General features: G+C 40.9%; 2 protein-coding genes across 2 annotated transcripts; one reads left to right on the top strand and one right to left on the bottom strand.

Moving 5' to 3' along the window:
- The first annotated feature begins 6,171 nt into the window (after window positions 1–6,171).
- Window positions 6,172–9,550, top strand: tmem229a (transmembrane protein 229A). The gene has a single exon (XM_029495141.1). It carries the CDS (start codon window positions 6,243–6,245, stop codon window positions 7,260–7,262), a length of 1,020 nt encoding a protein of 339 aa, XP_029351001.1. The 5' UTR covers window positions 6,172–6,242; the 3' UTR covers window positions 7,263–9,550.
- A 2,428-nt stretch (window positions 9,551–11,978) lies between these two features.
- On the bottom strand, window positions 11,979–14,649 carry LOC115037204 (hyaluronidase PH-20-like). The gene is made up of 7 exons (XM_029495703.1): window positions 14,572–14,649; window positions 14,212–14,378; window positions 13,959–14,127; window positions 13,658–13,876; window positions 13,413–13,571; window positions 12,807–12,896; window positions 11,979–12,407 (listed from the first exon to the last, which is right to left on the bottom strand). Exons 1-7 carry the CDS (start codon window positions 14,647–14,649, stop codon window positions 11,979–11,981), a joined length of 1,311 nt encoding a protein of 436 aa, XP_029351563.1.
- Between the last annotated feature and the right edge of the window lie 6,076 nt (window positions 14,650–20,725).

The raw sequence follows: 20,725 nt of genomic DNA, 5'->3' as shown, positions 1-20,725 counted from the left end.
TTAATGTTTAACCAGATATACTGTAGTCAGACAGTTACTGATGATGTTATAGAAATAAAACAATTCCCCATATAGAAAGTTAAGCCCATCTAATGGACAGATGATAAACTGAGTTTGGATTGGTCATTAATTCCATTACTATTCTCTCATATTAAAACAAAGCTTTTAATACACTTAATTGAAAATGCTACAGATAAAGACTCTGATGAAGATCTCTCTTTAGGTGAAAGCAAAGATGGAAAGGCGAGACACCTGCTGTCATTTCCTGTTTACCTCCTGGCGCCACACTCAAAGGACAACATCCCACGCTCTACTTTCATTGGATGTCTCCATAACAGCACACAAAGCTGACCCATCACCCAACCCACTGATAACTGTCAATCTCCTGCTCCCTTTTGTTAGCCAACACTCATCTTTCTTTTTCTCCGTCTCTCCTTCTCTGCCTGTCTGTGTGTGGACAAATAAAAAGGCAGAGAAGGACTTTACCGTGCATTAACAATCCAGAGAGAGAAAGACAGACTGAGGGGAATACATAGAGCAAACAGGGAGCATCATCAATGTTCCATATCCATATCACTATAGGTCCAATAAATGCCTCAGCCGGTGGCCAACTGAACCAATCAGAGCATGACACACACAATCATGGAGTCTCAGTATCCCACAGCTCCCATCTCCCAGACCCCCCTCTGGGAGCATACAGAGGATGGTAAACAAAATGGATAGGATGCACAAAGGCTCACAATTCTCAGTCTATCTGCATGTCTTCTTTTCATCTGTTTCTGAAAATTACTACTGAAAAATTCCTACCATGAAACACTTTTCTCACCAGACTACCAAGCCCAGACAAGCAAAATGAAATCATGCCATCCACTGCTGCTGCTGCTGCTGCCCTGACTGTCTAGACAGTGAGAGCAAGAAAGGGAGAGCGAGAGAGAGGAAAAGAAAAGCAATGAAAGGCCCACATACAAAGCAAGAGACAGTAAGGGGACAGTGTCTTGTAACACATACACAGAGGTTATCTGTCGTGCTGGACTGCGTTAACCACAGGTTTGCCCTGAGCCCATTAAACATGCAGCGGAAGAGGAGAGGACAGGTGAAAAGGAACAAAAGACTTGTAGTGGTCAGTGAGTTCACATTAAAGTAAAGATAAGCTGGAGCAGCAAGACAAGGTTATACATGTGAACGGAAAAGATTTTGCATTAAATTTACAGTTATCTCACATAATTGGAATGTATGTGTCAAAAGGTTAAACTGGCTTTGGACACAAAGAGGGAAGGGATTTTTTTTATTTTTTTATTTTAAGAGTATAAGAGCTGGAAGTGATGAGGAGGAGATGTTATGATGTAGGTTATAGAAGGTCCTGTTTCTATTGATGCCAGTCAATTTAGAGCAACAGCTTGTATTTCTCAAGGCAATTATCATATGTATATATTGGCTTATATTGATAAACCACCACAGCAGGCGACGCACAAGGTTGAACGTTTTTGAAAACCTTAAACTTCATGGGAGTGAAATTATGTGCGGAATATAAAATGAGTGAAAGGTATTTTAAATGCAAGACAATACATGTGCTGTGAGTGGTAAGTGGGGAAGAGGTGACAAAAGGGTAAATGAAGGTTAGTTGGAGTTTGAAAAGATGGAATAAGGGAGCAGAGGATGGGAGAAGGTTACTCAAGATGACAAGGTTAAAAGGAGGGTCAATGCAGAGGATGAGATGAAACAAGAGTATGAGAGGATAAGCAGGAAGATGATATGGGTGAACAAGGGTGGGGAAGACAGATTAATTATACAAGTAGATCACTGGAAACTATGCCATCAAAAAAATACTGCCATCTGATTTGCAGAAGACGTGGTTCATAAAATTGAGGTGGAACAGGAGCTGTGAGAGGATACAAGATGTGAGGTGAGCCAGACAAACGAATTACATTATCAGGAGGAGAGGAGAGAGCATTTAGAACGGAGACGAGGGGAGCAGTGAAGGGTAAGTCGAGGTGACACAAGGTGAGTCAGGGTGCTGTGTTGCCATGTGACTGGGTGAGACCCTGGAGGGTCACAGAGTTGCACAGAATTCCTAATGAGAAACAAATAAACAAGCAAACAAGAGCCTGAACTACTCCCAGGAACAGTGCAAACCTGTTATCATTTAGGCTGATCTTCATGCTCGCTTCATCCCCCTCCTCCCATCTCAGGAGGGATCACACACACTTTCTTACATTAACACCAAACACACATTAGTAGAAGAAAAATAATACCTCCAGGTCAAACATTTATAAAATGAGAACAAATAAGCGACAAACTCAAAAACCGTGCACACACGCAGAAGACTCTCAAACCGTAGCTGGCCAAAAGAGACAATGCAAGAACATGAGGCCAGTGGTCAATTCAATAATGGCTCAAATTGGAGGAAATGGGTTCTGAAATTACATTTTCAGAGGTTCTCATTTTAAGTGTGTAACTGCAGATTCACATTCATTTCCTGTGGGACTCAGTCAAGTGTCACATCAATCAAACATCACACTGCTTCATCTTACAGCCACTCACAACCTGTGATCAGCCTAACACGGCAGAAATTGTAAGAAAATGGTTTTGTATGCAATTGAGGAGAGCCTATCTAGTTCCTGACATGGTCAGGATACTTTTGCATATAAAAGGCCTCTCTGATTGGTGAACATCCCTTCAGGAAGTAAATTAATTCATTCAAACTCAGGTCTTAAATTGGACTCTTAGATTAAATGGCATATTGCACAATGACACCAGCAGTAGAATAGGACTGAATCATCCATTGTTAACATGGCAATCAGCGCACGTTGAAACACAGTATAAGGGACTCTAAGATCACAGTACATACACAACAACCTGCAATGACTATTCTGACTGCACACACTGACAGGCTGTTCATCACTGATGCACATTTGACCACCTCACATTAAATACCTGCATGCAAAACAGCATTGTTTCTATGAATGAAAACAGCAGTCAGAAGGGCCCACCCAAACCACAGACACTGTTTCACGCTGCTGCCATCTAGTGTTTACAAAAAACCATGATTTAAAGCAATACAATTAACTTATAGTTGTCACTGACACATATAGCCTCAAGATGGGAGTCGCTATAATGTATGAATTATCGAAATCTCGCAAACCAAGCCTTAAACATCTACAGTCATTTCTTTTGATGAAAGAGGAATGACAGTTTATCGTTACAATGGACAGACTTTTACCTTAGTTCACCGGGCTCATTGAACAGTCCACATTTTACAGCATTATAACAAAACCACTGTGCAAAGGCAAGACGGGAAGTCAACGACAAAAAAGAGAAAGAAAAAAGATAGATGTTGCAAAAGAAGTCACCACAAGTTCAACTCTGCACAAACACATTTTGAACTGTATAACAAGTATACTGCACAATTTCTCATTTTAATGTGACTTCATGGCATTGTGTGTTTTATCTGATTCATTAATGGAAATATAAAGGAGAGCACACAACAGCCTTCTGTCTGACTCAGACCGGGAATGAAATGTTAGATTGTGGATTTTGACGGTCTGCCCATCAGCTGCCGTTCATGCCAAATGTTTTATCAGTTTTAAACTCTGGCCGTAAGCCCCACAGTGTGTTCGTGTGTTTAAACGGTGTGTTACCTTAAATTGTGGGTAAATCTCTGGATGGTGGTCATGGAGGACAATCCCCCGGTCCTCCTTTCCGCAAAGACAAAGGCCGCTCCGTCGGTAAGTTAACCGGCAGGCAGACCAACTTTTAATCAGGTCCGCTTCCTAAAAAATACAACAAACAAATACATCATTTTAATAACACTAAGAGCTTTTGTTTGGGCCTCTATGCATGTTGCTCATCAATAATTTGCAATCAATGTCCCTGTTTTCTTTGAGCATACTTACTTATTTGTTTATTTCTTTTTTTATCTGCATGTTTGCCTCCATAGTTGGATAAATGTTTTAGATGGCCATTAATAGTAAAACCGGTTAATTCATAGCTTCCACGTGACGTCACGCCATTGTGGGAATGCCCCTCTGCGACCAAAATGCCGGATAGTTGCTGTGCAATTGGAAGCACAATCTTATATCTTGTGTTTTCTTGTTTAGAGAGATGGTGTAAATATTCGTGGCTTGAAGCCGTTTGGAAATTGACAGATTTGTGCCGTTGTTCTCCGGCGTTTTCAGTGTTAGCCGCCATTTTGGACCCGGTATTTTTGACCTCAGCGCGAGTCACGTGACTGAAAACCACTTCGTCCCGTTTTACAACTGAGGCTGCATTTAAAACACCTGACTGCTCGAACCAGAAATGTTTTCCTTTTTTTACCCGTGATAACCCGAGATCTAATGTGCAAGTTCTGTTTATATAAGAGATAATATCATTTATTTAAACTAATTAAATTATGTCTTACAATAAATGGCCTAATGAATTATTGATGTACAAAGGCCCCTGTCAACATGCTACACATGAAGAATAATGGCTGCAATTATTTGTAGCATTGTACTTAATGGCAGATGGGAGGATGTGCCACAGAGATGTGTGTGCATATATATATATAGACCCAAACTGATTGAAAATGCTTCCTTGCTTCTGAGTTAGCTGTGCTGGCTCTGGCTCACTACAGTGAGCATTCAGACAGGAGTGAATCAGTTTTAAAGCATGCAGAGATACGCCGTTATCTGTGTGGCCCAGGAAGACCATTGATATCGCCATTTCCTCTGAGTGCTCACCCACACACGCACGCACACATACACACCAAATGGGGACATTGGACTGAAACATGAAGAGACTCACAGAGAGTGATAGTGTTATTGGCATGCACGGTGAAACTATGATAGGTAAGACCAACGTGCATACATTTATAGCCTTTTGGGCAATAAAAACAAAACCATTTTCACTTCCTAAACAATATCACATGTATTCAGCGCACACTGAGACCCAGCTGGAAACCCCAGTGCATGAAACTGAACCTTGTCACACACATCATTTTAGGCCACTTCACAGCCTGTGACCAAAATTATTCAGTGACCCTTAACTTCCCTATTGAACAGTGCCCCCCAGTTACCTTTTGGGTGTACTGCACAGGCTCTGTATGGCTGTCTATGCTGAGGAAGTTGGGGTAAGGGTTCATGTCTGTTGAATCTGGAGCTACATGAAGTTTAAAGTGATAATGCAAAAGTTTTAACAAGCACAGCCCTGCAACTCTCAGTCAGAAAAGTAACCTCTAATTTTTGCATCAGGCCATGCCAGCATACAGCAACTGTATAAAAGTCCCAAAGTGAACACAGTTGGATATTTACTGTCGATTCACAGCTGAAAAAACATTCCTCAGAGCTTTTTAGTTTGCAAAGCCCTATTACTCATGCGCCATATAATCTTTAATCTCAGTTGATTGACTTCCTTCGACTTCACTTCCCACTTTGTCACTTTCTGGTTAATGAGCGAATGGAAACAAGGATTTGTTCAATTATGATGTATTATCATGAGCTACAGCTCATGTCAACAGGAGAAGAAAGTCAATAACAGGGCTGCATTTCTATCAGACTGAGTACTAACAGATGATTATTTACTTCTGATGAAATTCCGCGAAGGGATTTAGTGATGGCCGAAATGGAGCCATCATGCCGGCTGAGGTGATCATTTGTGACTCGCGATCAAACAGTGGCAGGAAGTCGTTTGGGGACTCGAACTCGGTGAATAACATCCCCACGGCCAAAACGTCCCCAGTCCTCCCCAGGGACACAGCCACGCCGCCCACACCGGCCACTCAATTAAGGTCCCTTCAGGTGCAACAGGAAATTTGGGCACTATTAAAATGTCGAGCCACAGTTACTTCTAACAGTGTAATTTTAAATGTTAAATTAACGTTATTATGATGAACTCCTCAATTTTCTGAGTTGATTTTAGAGCATCATCGAATTTCTAGCCGTCTTGTGCTGGTAAATTTGGTTAAAAATGTGTAGTTTAACCCTCGATGGCTCATGGAGCTTTTTTTTTTTTCTATGAACGGGTCCATGTTTTGTTTATGCTGTGCCCATGCATGAACACGAGAGTTTCTGATCATATTGTAAGTAAACTGGCCTTTTGTCTTCTGTCTGTCTGTCCCACGGGGCATCTTTAAACTCGTGTACACAATGGGATTTTTACATGGAGCCCGTGAAGGCGGCAGTCGGGCTGCACAGTACGGCTGCAGCAGCGCTCTGCGCACCACAGAAGACGATGTGCAGGTAACTCTGCTGACAGACTGACGGATCATGGCGAGTCTTGGCGGCCGGTCAGGGGATCGGGCCGGTGGTCTGAAGACGGCCAGCCGAGGAGAACCGTCGGGAGAGAGCGGGGACGCGGCGCAGTCGCAGCGGGAGCTTCCGCGGTGGATGCGGCTTTACTTTTACGGGATGCACGGCGTGACCCTGGACGTCCTGCTGTCATCCTTACAGGGGCTCTTCAGCTATCGTGACCCCAAGCTGGTGGGTTTCTCCTCCCCGTATCTTTGCATCGTCCATACGCTGACCCACTTCGCGCTGGAGAAGATCTACTCCCAGAAGAGGTGTTTCCGAGGTCGGCCTGTGGTCTTTCACCTGGTCTTCTATCCGTCGGTGTACATCGGGCTGCAGATCCTGATCGGGAACATCAACACCCTGACCGAGCAGGCCCGGGTGGTGTCGGGCACTCAGCTGGCGGTGCACTACCTCCTGGCTCTTTACTTCGCCCAGGTGTTTCACAGGGGCCTGTCCAGGCTGCAGTATAACCCCTGCAGCCCCCCCGGCGCTCACAGCCAGGGTCTCCCCGGGATCGTCCGCTTCTTGTTCTTCGGGATGCACGGCTTCCTGGACGAGGTGCTTTTCACCTCCGTTTTCAACCTGGTGGAGAAGTCGGACCGGGCCCTGAGTGGCCACACGTCCCTGTGGTCCTTCCTGATGTACGGCAGCTGCAGCTTCGTGGTGGAGAAGCTCTACCTCCACCTGCACTTCAGCAGGGGCTGGGGGACGTGGCAGCGGCTCCCCCTCTACATCTGCTTCATCTACACCTGGGAGCTCTCCTGGGGTCTGGTCCTCAGGCAGTTCGGTGCCTGCTCCTGGGACTACTCCCACTACCCTCACAATTTCATGGGCCTCATCACCCTCCTCTACCTGCCCGGCTGGGTCTGCCTCAGCCTGTACCAGGACGTGCTGTCTAATGTCCTGCTGAGGATCAAGTGCACCAGAGAAGCAGACATGGCTGGGGAGAATGGAGAGGTAAATGGACTCCTCGAGGCAAATAAAAAACTGTCTTAGTGTTTATTCTAGAGGTTTTTGGCCATCTGACCGATGAAACATACATATAGAGCCAGACAGATAGGCCTTGGCAGTATTTATCACCCCAACTGGCTTATTGAGAGTTTAAAAAGGTTTCAGAGACACAGGAGACTACAAATGTTGAGCTGACTTGAGATTTCTGTGCAGTACATATTTATATAAAGTTGAAATCCTGATTTTTCAACACTCGTCACCAATATGCGGACAGGACATACTGCAGTTGACAGCTCTGCGATGTCTGATATTTCTGGGCCCATTAGCGAAGGTAAAACAACATAGGACCAAGTTTTTTTGCCTAACATGTTTCAATTTAGATACCTCACTGCCATTTTTACCTGTCCGATAAGAGTTCTAGTTGTAATATTAACAAGTTTAACAAGTGTTCTTCACTTCGGATGTGTGAGTATTCCATTTATTTTAATAATTGCAATTGTACCGTAGACTTGCTATCTTATATGCTACATGCAGTGGGTCAAGTCTAGTTTGGGTCAGATTTTTTATGTCACCAACATATGAATTGGCATGCCTTAACTGTAGCTCACATCTGCATGCCGAACATGCATGATTTAGATTATTTTCGTCAAAACCCACACATTTCCACCCAAAAGTCAAACATCAGTATTTTCAAGTAAATATAACTAAGTAGTAGAATATACAGTTGCCCCAATTTTTGAATGTTGATTGCGTTTTATTACATGTAACACTTTGAAATATCCTCCCAATACTCAGCTTGTTAATATGACCCCAGAGTAATGCATGGTAACTAAATAAACCCAGTAATATATGTAGCAAGAAAATCGCTGTAGCTTAATGGATATGAGGAGCCAAGTGAGATTTTACTGTGAACCCGATGAACCAAATATTACATTGCTGGAGTGCCTTCCTCTGCAAATGGAGTCAGCTGTGCTCGGAGAAACAAAGCTGAAGTCTCCTTTATCTCAAAGTGCTACGTTTGTGTGTGGGGGCCACAGTTTTGCCATCAGTGTACTGTATGAAACATCTGAGAATCGTCAAAGTGACTGGAGCACAGCTCTCCTGATAAACATTATTTCAACCGTCAGCACCAACAACAAAGCGTTGGTGAATCTGAATCTTTCACATTATCAGTGATTAGACTTTTTCCCAAGCAAAATGATGGTCAATTGTTTTCTATCACAAGTAGAAAGAGATTTAAATAGTTACAAAACAAAGTAAATATAGAGTAATAAACTGAGGTTGATGAAACTGATGAAATCCTTTCACTTCATCTAAGAATCCCAATTATAGTCAAGTGAAATTATCTTTAAAGCACTTTTACTAAGCAAGTTCATCACATATTGATGGTCTTTCATGTCAAAAGCAGCTTAATTTATATTCATTGATTAGACTAGAACTGGGCATTTTACAGTCTTCTAACGTTCAGAGGGAACAGTTTTTAGTAAAGCACCTTTTTAAAACTCCAGCAGTATGGCTTTAAAACCAATCCGAGTACCTTACACTGTGATGAAATCAACACTGGTATATCCAAGCAAACTTGTCCACTGTAGGTCACATTGTAGGGTGAGTAGACTGTCATTTGGAGGTGGTCTCTGTGATTTAACTCCTGGTGACCTGATGAATTCAGCAGCACATGTTGCTATTTTACTCGCATAGTGGTATTTGGTGGTGGTATGTTGCTGCCCTTCAGTCATTTTTGTAGATTACAAGTTTTTCTAAATACAAGTCAGATTTTTTTTTTTTTTTAACTTAGTATAGGAATGAGAAGGATTTTGTTGTGATTAACTAAATGCAAAGCTTGAATGAATGATATCCATTTCTGCTAGATTTCTATCCCCCATATAAACCAGGAAGTAACACTGAAATGTATTACAATTCACTTTACTCATAATAAAATTCATTTTTTATGTCTTGCAGATTTCTATCAAGAAATCAAATTCAATTTTATCTATGCATATTTAGAAAAACAGAATACATTTAAATTCATGGTGACTTCCTTTTTGTCCTACTTGGCAGCTATACTGAGGTTGTTAATTATTTTCATTCTCTGAATTACAGCTACACAAGCAAGTGACTTTTAAATGTTTATGTCTAATATTTTCCATGACCGTATAACTGTAATTTAACCATGTTTCTGTCTTGTGTTATTCACCTATTTTAGAGAGTAAACTGCTTTTAGGACAGGTGCAAAAGGTTGAAATAAAATGCAAATTAAAATAAAAAAAATATGACTTCCATGTAATAGCATATGCTGAATGCCTTTACAATAATTTAATTAAATAAACAAAATCCTGTAACATAACTGGCAGTCTTCATTTTTTTTTTTGTTATGATGCATATCATGATTCTCTTTGTCTATTTTGCGCTGCTATTTATTTGACAAATCTAGCTGTAAAGGAAGCCTGTTCTTCTTTTTTATGCAGCACAGGCAAGCCAGGGCCAGTCTTTAGAGACAGATTGTACAGGAGGTAAACAATATGCTTGCTTGTTTTTTTCACCTTCCAGTTTTTGTATTTGGTTTCCTGGGTGTTCCAGCTCTGTTAAAGCATTCACTATCACAAGCTATCAACAAAAATTGCCTGACTCATACCACTGATATGCTGTCTTCAACAGTTGGCAGCAGTTTCTTGTGCATTTCTGTCTGTGTGTAGACTCACATCTTATCTCTCTGGCATTAAACAGGTATCAGTCCACCTCCAAAAACTAAGTCCGAAGACATAAGCAACAGGATAGATGACAGGCAATGTTGGCTTTTATTCCTGTGGATTAGTTTCACTTTCCAGTTCTTGGTATACAAAGCTATTTGTGCCACAAAGCTATTTACAACATCCTTGTTGAGAGTCATTAATTCATCCTCTACCATTTATCCGTTTCTGCATGCTGGAGCCAATCCCAGCTCACATTGGGTGAGGGCGGGGTCACCCTGGACAGGTCACCAATTCCTGGCAGGGCCAATGTACAGAGAGAGACAGAGACAAATAACGGCTCAGACTCAGACCTACAGACAATTTAGAGTCACCAGTTGACCTAAACATGCATGTCTTTGGACAGTGGGAGGAAACCAGAGTACCCGGAGGAAACTCACGGCATTATGGAGAGAACATGAAAACTCCCCATAGAAATGCCCCAGGCTCAGAAACCGAACCTGTGACCTTGTCATGGCACTTAAACCAACAGGGAGGAAGCAGTAAAGTCCACCAACATTGTTTGTTTGTGTGCAGAGCGTATCAGGAATTTTTTTTTGGTTTTATATAGCGTGTTTTTTATTTGGAGCAGAGTCAAAGACTGGTTTCATAGTGTCGACAAATATGCATCAAAGAAGCACGATGGTGTGCGACAAACAAGGTTTATGCAGCTTTAAGTGTATGTTTTCACAGAAAATAGTGACAACCATATGATAGCAATTCATTAAGACTGAAAATGATCAAAGAAAACGTGATCGAGGCAGGGTGAAATATCAGCAATATGTTATGCTGTAGTCTTCATCTTAATACCACCGAGGAAATCCTTGTGACGCAAGTAAGCACACAGATATATCCTACAACCCCCACCCAGAGGACCCTGAATGAGTACACTAATGAGCCACAGTATTTGCTAACAACACCACAATGGGAGTAACTCCGCCATGAAGACTGTTGAGTACAAACATGAAAACATTTCACACAGATGGAAACAGGAAGTCTGATGCAACTGCTGCAACCTCATTATTACTTCTCTGTTTAGACGCCTTAAAAACTGATCTTCTCATGAGCGCTGTTTCTTTATGTATCTTTTCTATGAAGACAAATTACAATATTGTTCATGAAAAAAAAAAGGCTCGCAATGTGTCAAGAAGAGCTCCCCATCAAGCAAGATAACACCTATGGCTCACCCCCAACTTTCTGTGGGGGTGAGCCATAGGTGTTAAAGGAGAGAACTACTTTGTGAACGCGTGTGCAATATCACAATTTCAAAAAGAGCAGGCACAATCATTGAAAATTAACTGAGCAAATAAAGCACATTTACATTTAATGGGCTTCAATTAATTACTTTGTTTACCAAATGATGTGCGTCAGTTGCTTCTTTTAATCAATTCATCATATTTTTAGACTGAGTAGTCCATTAAAAAACAAGCAGTCAGCCCATTAGTCTGTTCAGATTGTTCCTGTAAAAAGCAGATTTATCACGTGTTGCTCTTCCTCTATTTACATAGTCAAATTATATACAAATGCCTGCTGTGAGTAATATTTGATAAAGCACCTCCAAACATGATCTGAGGTGAAGTAATGCTCAAACTTCTGTCCTTATTTGACAAGAATGTCAAAGATAAAAACCTTCTGTCAGTATGAGGGCTCCAAATACATATTATGTGATGTTTTGTGTGTTCTCTAAATCTCCTTTTCTAAATGTATTTGTGATTGGGGTCGATGGCACTGAGATTAAGAAAAGCCTAGCATGCAGTAACTCTGAGTTCACTTAGGCTGCATTGTGATGGAAACCTGCTTTTGCATTCCAGCTGAGCAAAGCCTGCTGTATTTCCAATTTAATCACGAGCAATGCAAATCAAGGACACATGCAAGGACACTCTTTATCGTCTAGATTTCAATGTCCAGCTCCAAATTTTAAGAGAATTCTGTATTTTCCATATCTGTATTTTCCAATATGGTTTAGGTTAAAAGTAGTTTTGGTTTCTTTTTTGTTGTAGAAATTCAGAAAGAAAAACTGTGACAAGTTATACTTTCAAGATGCTTTGAATATATCCTTAGTAATACTCGCTTGTTGTGTATTAGCCAGCATTGCTTTATTCATATTATGGGCTTTTTGGTGTAGCTCCTGTTTCACGGTGAACATCAGGGCCTTGACAAGCTCGCTGTATGTCCTCGGAGTGCAGCTCCGTCCTTTGTAGCATTGGCAGGTAAATTTCTTGCTCAAAGTTTTCAGGTCTTCAAAAGTAGGTCTCCCTAGAACAAGGTAGCGGTTCTGAATGTAAATGACCCTAAAGTTCTCTGGGTTTAGGTGGAGGTAGTGATGGGAGTTGTAGTTTTTTCGGACACAGCGGCCACTCCCCCGGCACAGGAAGTTGCTGCAGAGCTGGGCAGCCATTGTGACATTGGTGATGTACGGGTTAAGGGTGGAGGAGATGTAGGATGAGAGGTATTTACAAGAGGCCTACAGAGGAAAGGAAAGCGATTAGAAAGAACAATTCAATTCTCGCGTACAACACCATTCAAAGGTTTGGACACTCTTATATATTTATTTAAATGGGAAAGTATGTCCAAACTTTTGACGGGTACAGCATATTAACATGCCTGTTTATGTTTAAAGAAACACCAGTTGTAAAACACAATAAATATGAGCAGTGAAATTCATTATCATCAAGCTAATGGCTTTCTTGCAATGGAGGAACTGATATGAACAGTGAAGCAATCAGCCTCAATCAATAGCTTTTGTCGGACAAGCAGATTTCTGTGTCATCTCATTGAAACTTTTGTCCCTTTCTCAATACCTGCCATCAGTACACTGCCATGGCTTTCAGCACTGCAGTGGAGGTCTACGGTGTGATGTTACCTGGTCATCATAGTCAGCGCTGGCCCCCCACAACACAACGCCGGATGCTCCCACCGCTGCGCTTTCCCCAATGGTGCTCACCAAGTCCGCCTGGACATAAGAAAAGGAACTAAAAAGAGTCTAAAAGAACACAAGCATCAATTTGTTTTTGTTTTTTTTTTTTGTTTGTTTCTGTACTCCACTGTTTTTCTGTTCTAGTTCATACACATTTCGGTATGAAAAGACACATCGAGGAGAGGATAAGGATTACATGTTCTGGTGAGGGTTACCACCTGGGCAGGGTGTTGTTACACTGAAGAAACCAAACTCCTCTTAAAACTGGACCAAAGGCTGGAAACACCTCACCGCTGAGATGAAAAAGTAACCTTAGATGTATCTAATCTAGTCAAGTGTGAGGTCGCTCCCTAATGAGTTGTTCTAAAAGATGCAATCTGTTTGGATGGTGGATATGATTATTTATTTATTTAGTAAGATTAGGAGGTGATTTCTATTCATAAATGCCTTCAAATGACATCCTCTTCCATCACTGGGTCACGATAATTCATATTAGATGTGGGAATGAGGCGTGTATCAATCAGCTCAGCATTTAAGTCCGGATTTATTTACCTGGCTGAGGAAACGTCTGTTCTGATCAACAAAAACAGGTCTCATATAAACAAACACAGGCGCAGTGCCACTCCGTCTTGGCAGGGAGGACACTCTCAAAGCTTCCTGGACACGATTCCTCACCATTAAGGCAGCTCGAGGATTGTCTGCCAATGAGGCCTGAAACACCACATGGACACAGTGAAAACCTGCCTGAGAGGTATAAGATCTGGAAATAATAATTAGGATGGCTTTTTATAACCAACCTGCAAATACACAGAAGGGTAGAGGGCGGAGCTGGATTCCCACAGCCAAAGTAGCTCGTCATTCTGCCTCCTAACATCCTTGGAGCACCTGCCTGTGTAGTTTGGCTCCGACCAACCGTAGTTATAGCAGTTAGGAAACAGGTAGAAGCCCCAGAGATAGTTGGGTCTCATACCTCGGCCCATTGCCAACATCCCTGACATCAAACTTCTGGCTGCGTGCTGCAGAAGAAATCCTATGCATTAACATTTCGTTCATCAGCTGTCTAGAACTAAATTGTCATTCTTCACGGTTATGTCGGACCTGGAACTGTTGTTTGGCCTTTTCTGTGGCCTGCGCCGCTGTGAGGGACTGGTTTGTCTGCATAGCATGTGCCACAGACAAAGTCTGATAGATTCTCTTCGTGCCCCAGTTTCTGTCCCATAGGGGGCGCCATTCCTCCCAGTCTATCACAGCCAAGCCTCGGCTTGTCCTGGAATTTACAGAAGGATCGAGATATTAAATATCAATATGCCAAAGGACAATGTTTGAAATTCTGGTTTGTGGTTTCACTCACTTGGATGGAATGTAGTAGTTAATATCTGCTTTGGCCTTGCTCAGACTTGCTTTCAGGTTACCTCTCTGAGGAATACCGCCATAGACCTGTTTTCCAGTTGTGAGTTCAATATGCGGATAAAGGCCCAGTCGGTCTGTGTAGAACAGGGACAGAAACTGACCTGGAACCTATAAGTAGAAAACAGGGTGAAGTGAATCTATTTCTTACATACATTCAGAAAGACCAGCTTTCTTCTATGATGCATATTTATCTGAACTATTTGGATTCCTGTGATTCACAGCTATGGATTTGAATGTGATACAATGGACTCTATTACTAGTTCTAATTTCGGATAGTTGAAATATATGTTGGTCGCCTCACTTTAGCAGGTGTGGCCACTCCTTTGAAGGGCGAGGTGTCCAATGAGATATTGTATCTGTTACACACCAGATCAGGCATGTTCCAGCTAACAATGAAAGGCTGATGCTCAAACAGGGGACCTGTGGTGTCAGGAAGATGTCGTCTGGGCTGGCGGGAGCTGGTTTCTGATGAAGGATGGGGTGAGGTTTTGAAGAGAGGAATGGATGAAATGTTGGCAAGGGGGGCTTGTGGCGGTTTAGAAATTGACAAGAAGAATGTTGTGGGAGAAGATGTTGTTGAAACAAGAGAGAGTGGCTTGTTTTCAGAAGTTGAATTACAAGGTGTGAATATTAAAGATGAGGCAGGAGGATGAGGTTTGTCAAAAGGAGGGGGATGCTGAGGTAGTTTGGATAAAGGAGAGTGACGGTTTATTTGAGATGGAGATATCATAGTTTTGGGAGACAGAATAAAATTTCTGCATTGGGGAGGCAGCAACCAGGAACTTTTTTTTCTAAACTGAGGGGAAATAGCTGCTGTGGAAGTCGTGTTCATGGGAACATCTCTGCAGGATCTTTGGTCAATGACTGACACTGATATTGTGGACGTAGATGTAGTTTTTGGCAAAGACGATGGATTAGTGGCTTTAAGAGAAAAGTAGCCTGACTGTTTGGACGTGGATGATCTTTTGACTTCAGAATCAGTAAATGCGGTGAAAATAGTCGCAGGAAGGAAAAAGTTTGATTTGTTTGTGTCACCAACAGGAGGGGTCAGAGCTTTTGGTGTTCTTAGTGCAGCTAATGAAAAGGCAGGCCAGACGGAAACTGTTAATACAGGGAAGACGAAGACCATAGTCAGAGGAGCGAGGATGGTTTGGGTGAGTGAGAAAAGGAGCATCACAAAGCTTCTACTCTTCTGTGAGACAGAAACCATTCTTTCACCTGCCCGGAGACAAACAGAGAGCGCAGTTTTTACAGCCACTGATAAGAAAGTCACCGGAAAATATACTGAGATGATTTAAGCTTCTCAAGATAAATTATTATTAGGTACATTTTTAGATAATCAGTCATTTCTATAAATGTTTGAAAGGCTCTACCACATAAAGAAAAGGAACATAATTCATCTGATGTCTTTGATGAATATAAACTACAAACTGAAGATCTTTCTAACAATAATGTAAACAGTGAAACAGATGTGAAACATGAAACTGACCTACAAACTAGTAAAAAAAAAGTCACAATACCTGGACATGCCTTCAAAGGAACCGTCTCACGATGGATTGTGGCAACAAGAGCACCAGAGTGAGTATCCCTCCAGAAACGACACTGATGTAAATAGGTAGGGGAGGAGAGGCATGGTGGGCTGAGCTGTGTACAAGGATGCACTCGGCTCTCAATTGTTTGTGTCAGAAAAACATCTTGTTTTGTTCACCATGTGCCAAGTTTGCTTTGGAGCCGGGGAGGAAGACGCACCTAGGTGTGAGGTTATGGAGCATGCAGTGTCCTCGTACTTTAGCACACAATTAGGCGTCAGTACAGAGTTCATGACTGAGGTAGGCGACAGTGATGGTCAGCTGGGCTGGGATAAACTAAACATAACTATAATAGACATTTTGGATTTCAAATTCCTCAATGAAATTAAATTCAACACTGGCACATCAGTTCTAGGAATTCTTGTTTTGATACATTAAAAACACCAAGTATGAAATCTGTAATCTGCCCTTTCCATCGATAAAAATTTGAAATTAATGGACAATATTTATATTTCCGGATATATTTATATTGGGTTGAAGTGGCAGGGTGGTCTTAATATGGTCAATTCTATAGAGCAGCTAAAATTCCTTACATTCTCCCCCTACAGTTTGGAGACAGGAAAGTTTGGCATCTAAGCGTTAAAACACAAGTCATATACAGATAAAATTGATAACAACACTGTCCTTGACTGAGACTGAAATTACAGCAGAAATAAGTAAAAAACAGAGCAAATAATGACACACTCTCTCCTCCATGTTGCATATTAATTGCATATTATTTAAAATATGTATAATGGACTTGTTTGGCCCTGTATGCAGTGTGTATGTTTTTGTGTCTGGTCAGGGATATTTAATACCAAATGGTGGTTGTTATTTCACAAGTTAGCAACACAGTGTGAGCAGGACAGTGACCTTTGACCCTGCTAGTTGTTTTCTGGAGGGTCAGAAAGATGAAGGACATTCTTTATATTGTGATTTTTTTAATAAAATAAAAGACCTATAAATGCTGTACTCCATTATAGCACAGATTAGATTAGATTAGACTATATTAGATCAGATTAGATTAAATTATTTTAGATCAGATTATATTAGATTAGATTAGATTAGATTAGATTAGATTAGATTAGCTCTATCTGTTCTGCTGGCTTCAGATCAGTTGGCTACTGAAAGGCTGTTTTAGTTTTTGGATTAATGGATTAAACATGTTAAGGAGAAACATACAATATATTTGCTGATTCAATGTCTAAGAACATTTCCACACCTTTCCAGGTGAATGCACTCATCTGACTGCAGTCAGATGAGTGCATTCACTTCACACACTGACAAAATGAACACATGAACAAGCATTCCTGCAAAGCTGAAAGACTCTTCGACCACCAAGCTCTTGGTCCAGGTCTTCAGATGCTTTGCATGTCAGCATGAGCTGCATTATTCCCATTATTCCCAACCCTTAACCCTGCAGCGTTGCAGCATCTATTCCTGAGACTGTTAACATTTTGATGATTGAACCAACAGATGTTTGGCCAGTCTTCATTCAGCATTCTCCTTGTTGTGTGACAACATGTGCAGGTGACATCATGGAGACAAGCGTGTTGTTGGTCTACACATGTTCACCAGTTACCCTGCAGCATCAGTGATTCAATATCTGGTAGAATGCTGCCATCTTGTGGTTTAGCTGCACAACTCATATATGACTGGCCTGTACAAGTTGCAATGAAAAAAAAAAAACTTTATTAAAATGTACCAACATAAATAAAATATGGTATGGATGATAATTGGTATTTACTCTCGACCCCTTTTCACAGGCATATGTAAAACTGAAAGGAATGGTCAATAAACCTTAATAGTCTAAATAGTGCCATTAATAATTTGTTGTTACATAAATACATTTAAACTTGGATGCTTCCACTTTATCTTTGGCACATTTTGCTGTTTATTAATATTCCTGCATTAAATTTGCCTCCCTGTAAATCACTTTTCAAATTGTTTAATTTAAACTATGTGAGTTGTATTTTTAATAAACTGCAGCAACTATGGGAGAATATATGTGAGGGAAGAACTGCCAGAAAGCACTGCAAGTCAGTGTAGCTGTCTCTCCTTTGAATCAGTATGTGTGTATGTATCAAAGAAAGGTGTGTTATCATCAAAGCCTTAATTGAGTAAAATGCTGGCTGCCCTTGGCAAACCACAACACTGGCCTCTGTAAATACATTTCTGTTTAGGTGTTGATATTTCCAAAATCCAGATTATAGAGCATGTTGAAGAGAAGTGGAAAGGACAGTTTTATAAAATATTCATTCATAGGCCTATAGGGGACGTCTTCCTCCAGAATTCAGGATATAATATTCATGCTGTCCTCTTCCCTCCTTCTCTCATAACCTCAATTCTCTTTTGTTGTTGAAAGTGGGTCAAACTAATGTTTTCCATGTACAGCCCCAGAAGGTTTGTCCACACTGGTACCAGTAACTCTCAAAACAAATACACCATGAACTCCACTTACAACACAAAAGCTACCTATTCCTAACACACTTTTTTCTGTGTTCATAAACACGCTTGATTGCTCCATGCTCACATATTTTTTTGTCAGTAGTAGAAGTCAGTGAGGTATCTTGCACAAACAATAGTAACTGTTCTACATTCATTATTGTGTGTGTGGTCATACCAAACAATGTGAACTGTTAGCATCACTTGTTATGAATAGAGCATCTATCTTTCTCAGCTCATGGGTGAATGCAGAACTGACTCATTTACTTACTAATATTTGGGCAAATATATTTGAAATTTTGGTTTCATGCACTGGATTGAAAATGTCCACAAGACTAGTGCCAAAAAAGAAGTATGGAAACCACGTCCTTAGTCAAAAGGAACCAAACCTATCTAAGTTCTCTTTTACTCACAATAAAGTAAGGAAGGTTGTCTTTGTTGTTAGCATTTGGTTTTTTTATATTGGCAATCAAAAATATTGTAGTCATCATCATGGTCACGCCATTAACATCATCTTGAAACACAAAGAAAATCAGTAAAACTGACTGTTTCTCAGAAATATTTCTTTGCTTTCAGATTGTCTCTCCAAGGCAAATTTCCCACTGACTCTCATTTCCCACCCTCTGTCCATCTGCCTTTTTCCCCCTCCCAGCCATCTTTGCTCTCATTTGCTGTTCTAGAACTGTTTCATTCCCCAACATATGCTCTCATAATTACTCAAATAGGATGAATCATTTCTAACATGTCTACACCTTGCTGAGCCAAGGCTAGGTGGAGTAGTGCAGAGTTTCCTGAGGTGCTTCCCTGTCTGTCGGTCGGGTTTTTCAAGTTCAGCAAGAGCAAGCCAGCAAGGGTGAACCAGGTAGTACGCATGGAAATAAGTGCGACAGAGCACAGAGAACAGGACATGTTGTGTTTATATTCAAATTAAGGTTTTGTGTTATATTAAAATTCAGAGATTAGGATTAGGGTTTATATATGACCAAGATCAGTGAGAGATTCACTGATTCATCATCAGAGCAAAAGAAAGCATTTGATTTATATGACAACATATTAAAGGGCTTCCTTCAATAATTGCCCAATTTCTTTATGAATCTGTATTACTGCAGCACTCCTCCCAAAACACACACAATCGTGAGATGCTATCACACCCTGTTTGAAGATAATGGCTTCATATTCATCCACACAAATCCCAACAGACTGAACAGAATGCTCTTGTGTTTATGGAATGTGCAGTGTCATTCACAAAATGTGCTATGAGTAACATTCGAAGCTGTCATGAAACACTGCAGGAACTTTCTTTACTGACCCAGGAAAAGAGGCAACATGAGCTGTGGTTGTGACCAAATGTGGAATGCACACACCTCCACTTCTACATCAACAAATACATGATCGCATGCACATATGCCCATATATTTAATCAGATATCGGCATGAACCAATGGGCAAATAAGTACATGTTGTACCAAACAACAAAGGACATAGTTAAATATATGTATTTTGTCGGAAGGGGAAGCTAGGGAAGCAAGTGACAAGCAAAATTTATTTTCTTGAATGATTGTCCAAAAGAAACCACTCCATTACGCAGTAACAGATAGCATGACTACAAATTTAATTCAATTATTTAGCATGAGGTGGCATATGACACCAGTCTGATGGAATGTGCTTTCATTATTTGGGAGATGGAATAACAAAAGCAACTTTTAAATTCGAGGCATGCACAGGGTATAAAGATGCAATGAGTTTGTCTAAACACTGAACTAAGTATGAAAATACTAGAGTTGAGCAGGGCTTTTCCTTTGGGTCATGAAGATTATAGGAGAGCTACTTTAAAGTCAAACTCCTCGTGAATCATTATGTAAATTAGACTCACGGGCCCTTTATACATCAGCTACATAGAAATGTAAGAAATCAGACTTTCTTTTGGAGACATGCAGAATTATGTTTTAGGGTGTCATCTTTTCTAAATAATGTAGGCTTAGAAAAAAATGTATTATGATTATGACTAAAATGTTCTCTAACACACCAAGCAGGTGTGCCACTAGTGTATAAGTCACAAGGGAAACTTTCTTCTTTGTATTAGGACTTCTCAAAGGTTGTCATCCTGCAGACAACACCCATTTTTGAGCCTGACTGAGCATGTTGCACTGTTTGATATGCCCTTAGCTGAATTATTAGAACACACACTAGCAGTCTATGCTGACCAAGTAGCACGTCTGTTTAATTATTGTTGAGGTCTTTTTATTGTAAAGAGGAAATTGATTATTGTTGTTGGCTATTATTCACACACCATGAAGAATAGTGGTGGTAGTAGAAACCTAATAGTACATTTATTTTTGCATCATCAGCTGACAGGGTTTTTTTGTGAGAAACATTAATACATGTTAGCCTTTGGACTTTTACCCCAGCTCGAGTTACTTTACACTGGCTGTGCACAGTCTTT

Source organism: Echeneis naucrates, chromosome 23 (genome assembly GCF_900963305.1).
Source record: "Echeneis naucrates chromosome 23, fEcheNa1.1, whole genome shotgun sequence".
Taxonomy (NCBI): Eukaryota; Metazoa; Chordata; class Actinopteri; order Carangiformes; family Echeneidae; genus Echeneis; species Echeneis naucrates.
Note: the sequence above shows the minus strand (reverse complement) of the source record. Positions and strands in the feature narration are given on the sequence as shown.

What these genes read in the sequence shown, in the direction of transcription:
- LOC115037204 (XM_029495703.1), bottom strand. Translation starts at nt 14,649, where the DNA reads ATGCCTGATCTGGTGTGTAACAGATACAATATCTCATTGGACACCTCG. An exon ending in GAGTGGCCACACCTGCTAAA is followed by an intron (nt 14,379 to 14,571) that starts GTGAGGCGACCA and finishes TTCTACTTATAG; the next exon opens with GTTCCAGGTCAGTTTCTGTC. An exon ending in GCGCTGACTATGATGACCAG is followed by an intron (nt 12,408 to 12,806) that starts GTAACATCACAC and finishes TTTCCTCTGTAG; the next exon opens with GCCTCTTGTAAATACCTCTC.
- tmem229a (XM_029495141.1), top strand. Translation starts at nt 6,243, where the DNA reads ATGGCGAGTCTTGGCGGCCGGTCAGGGGATCGGGCCGGTGGTCTGAAG.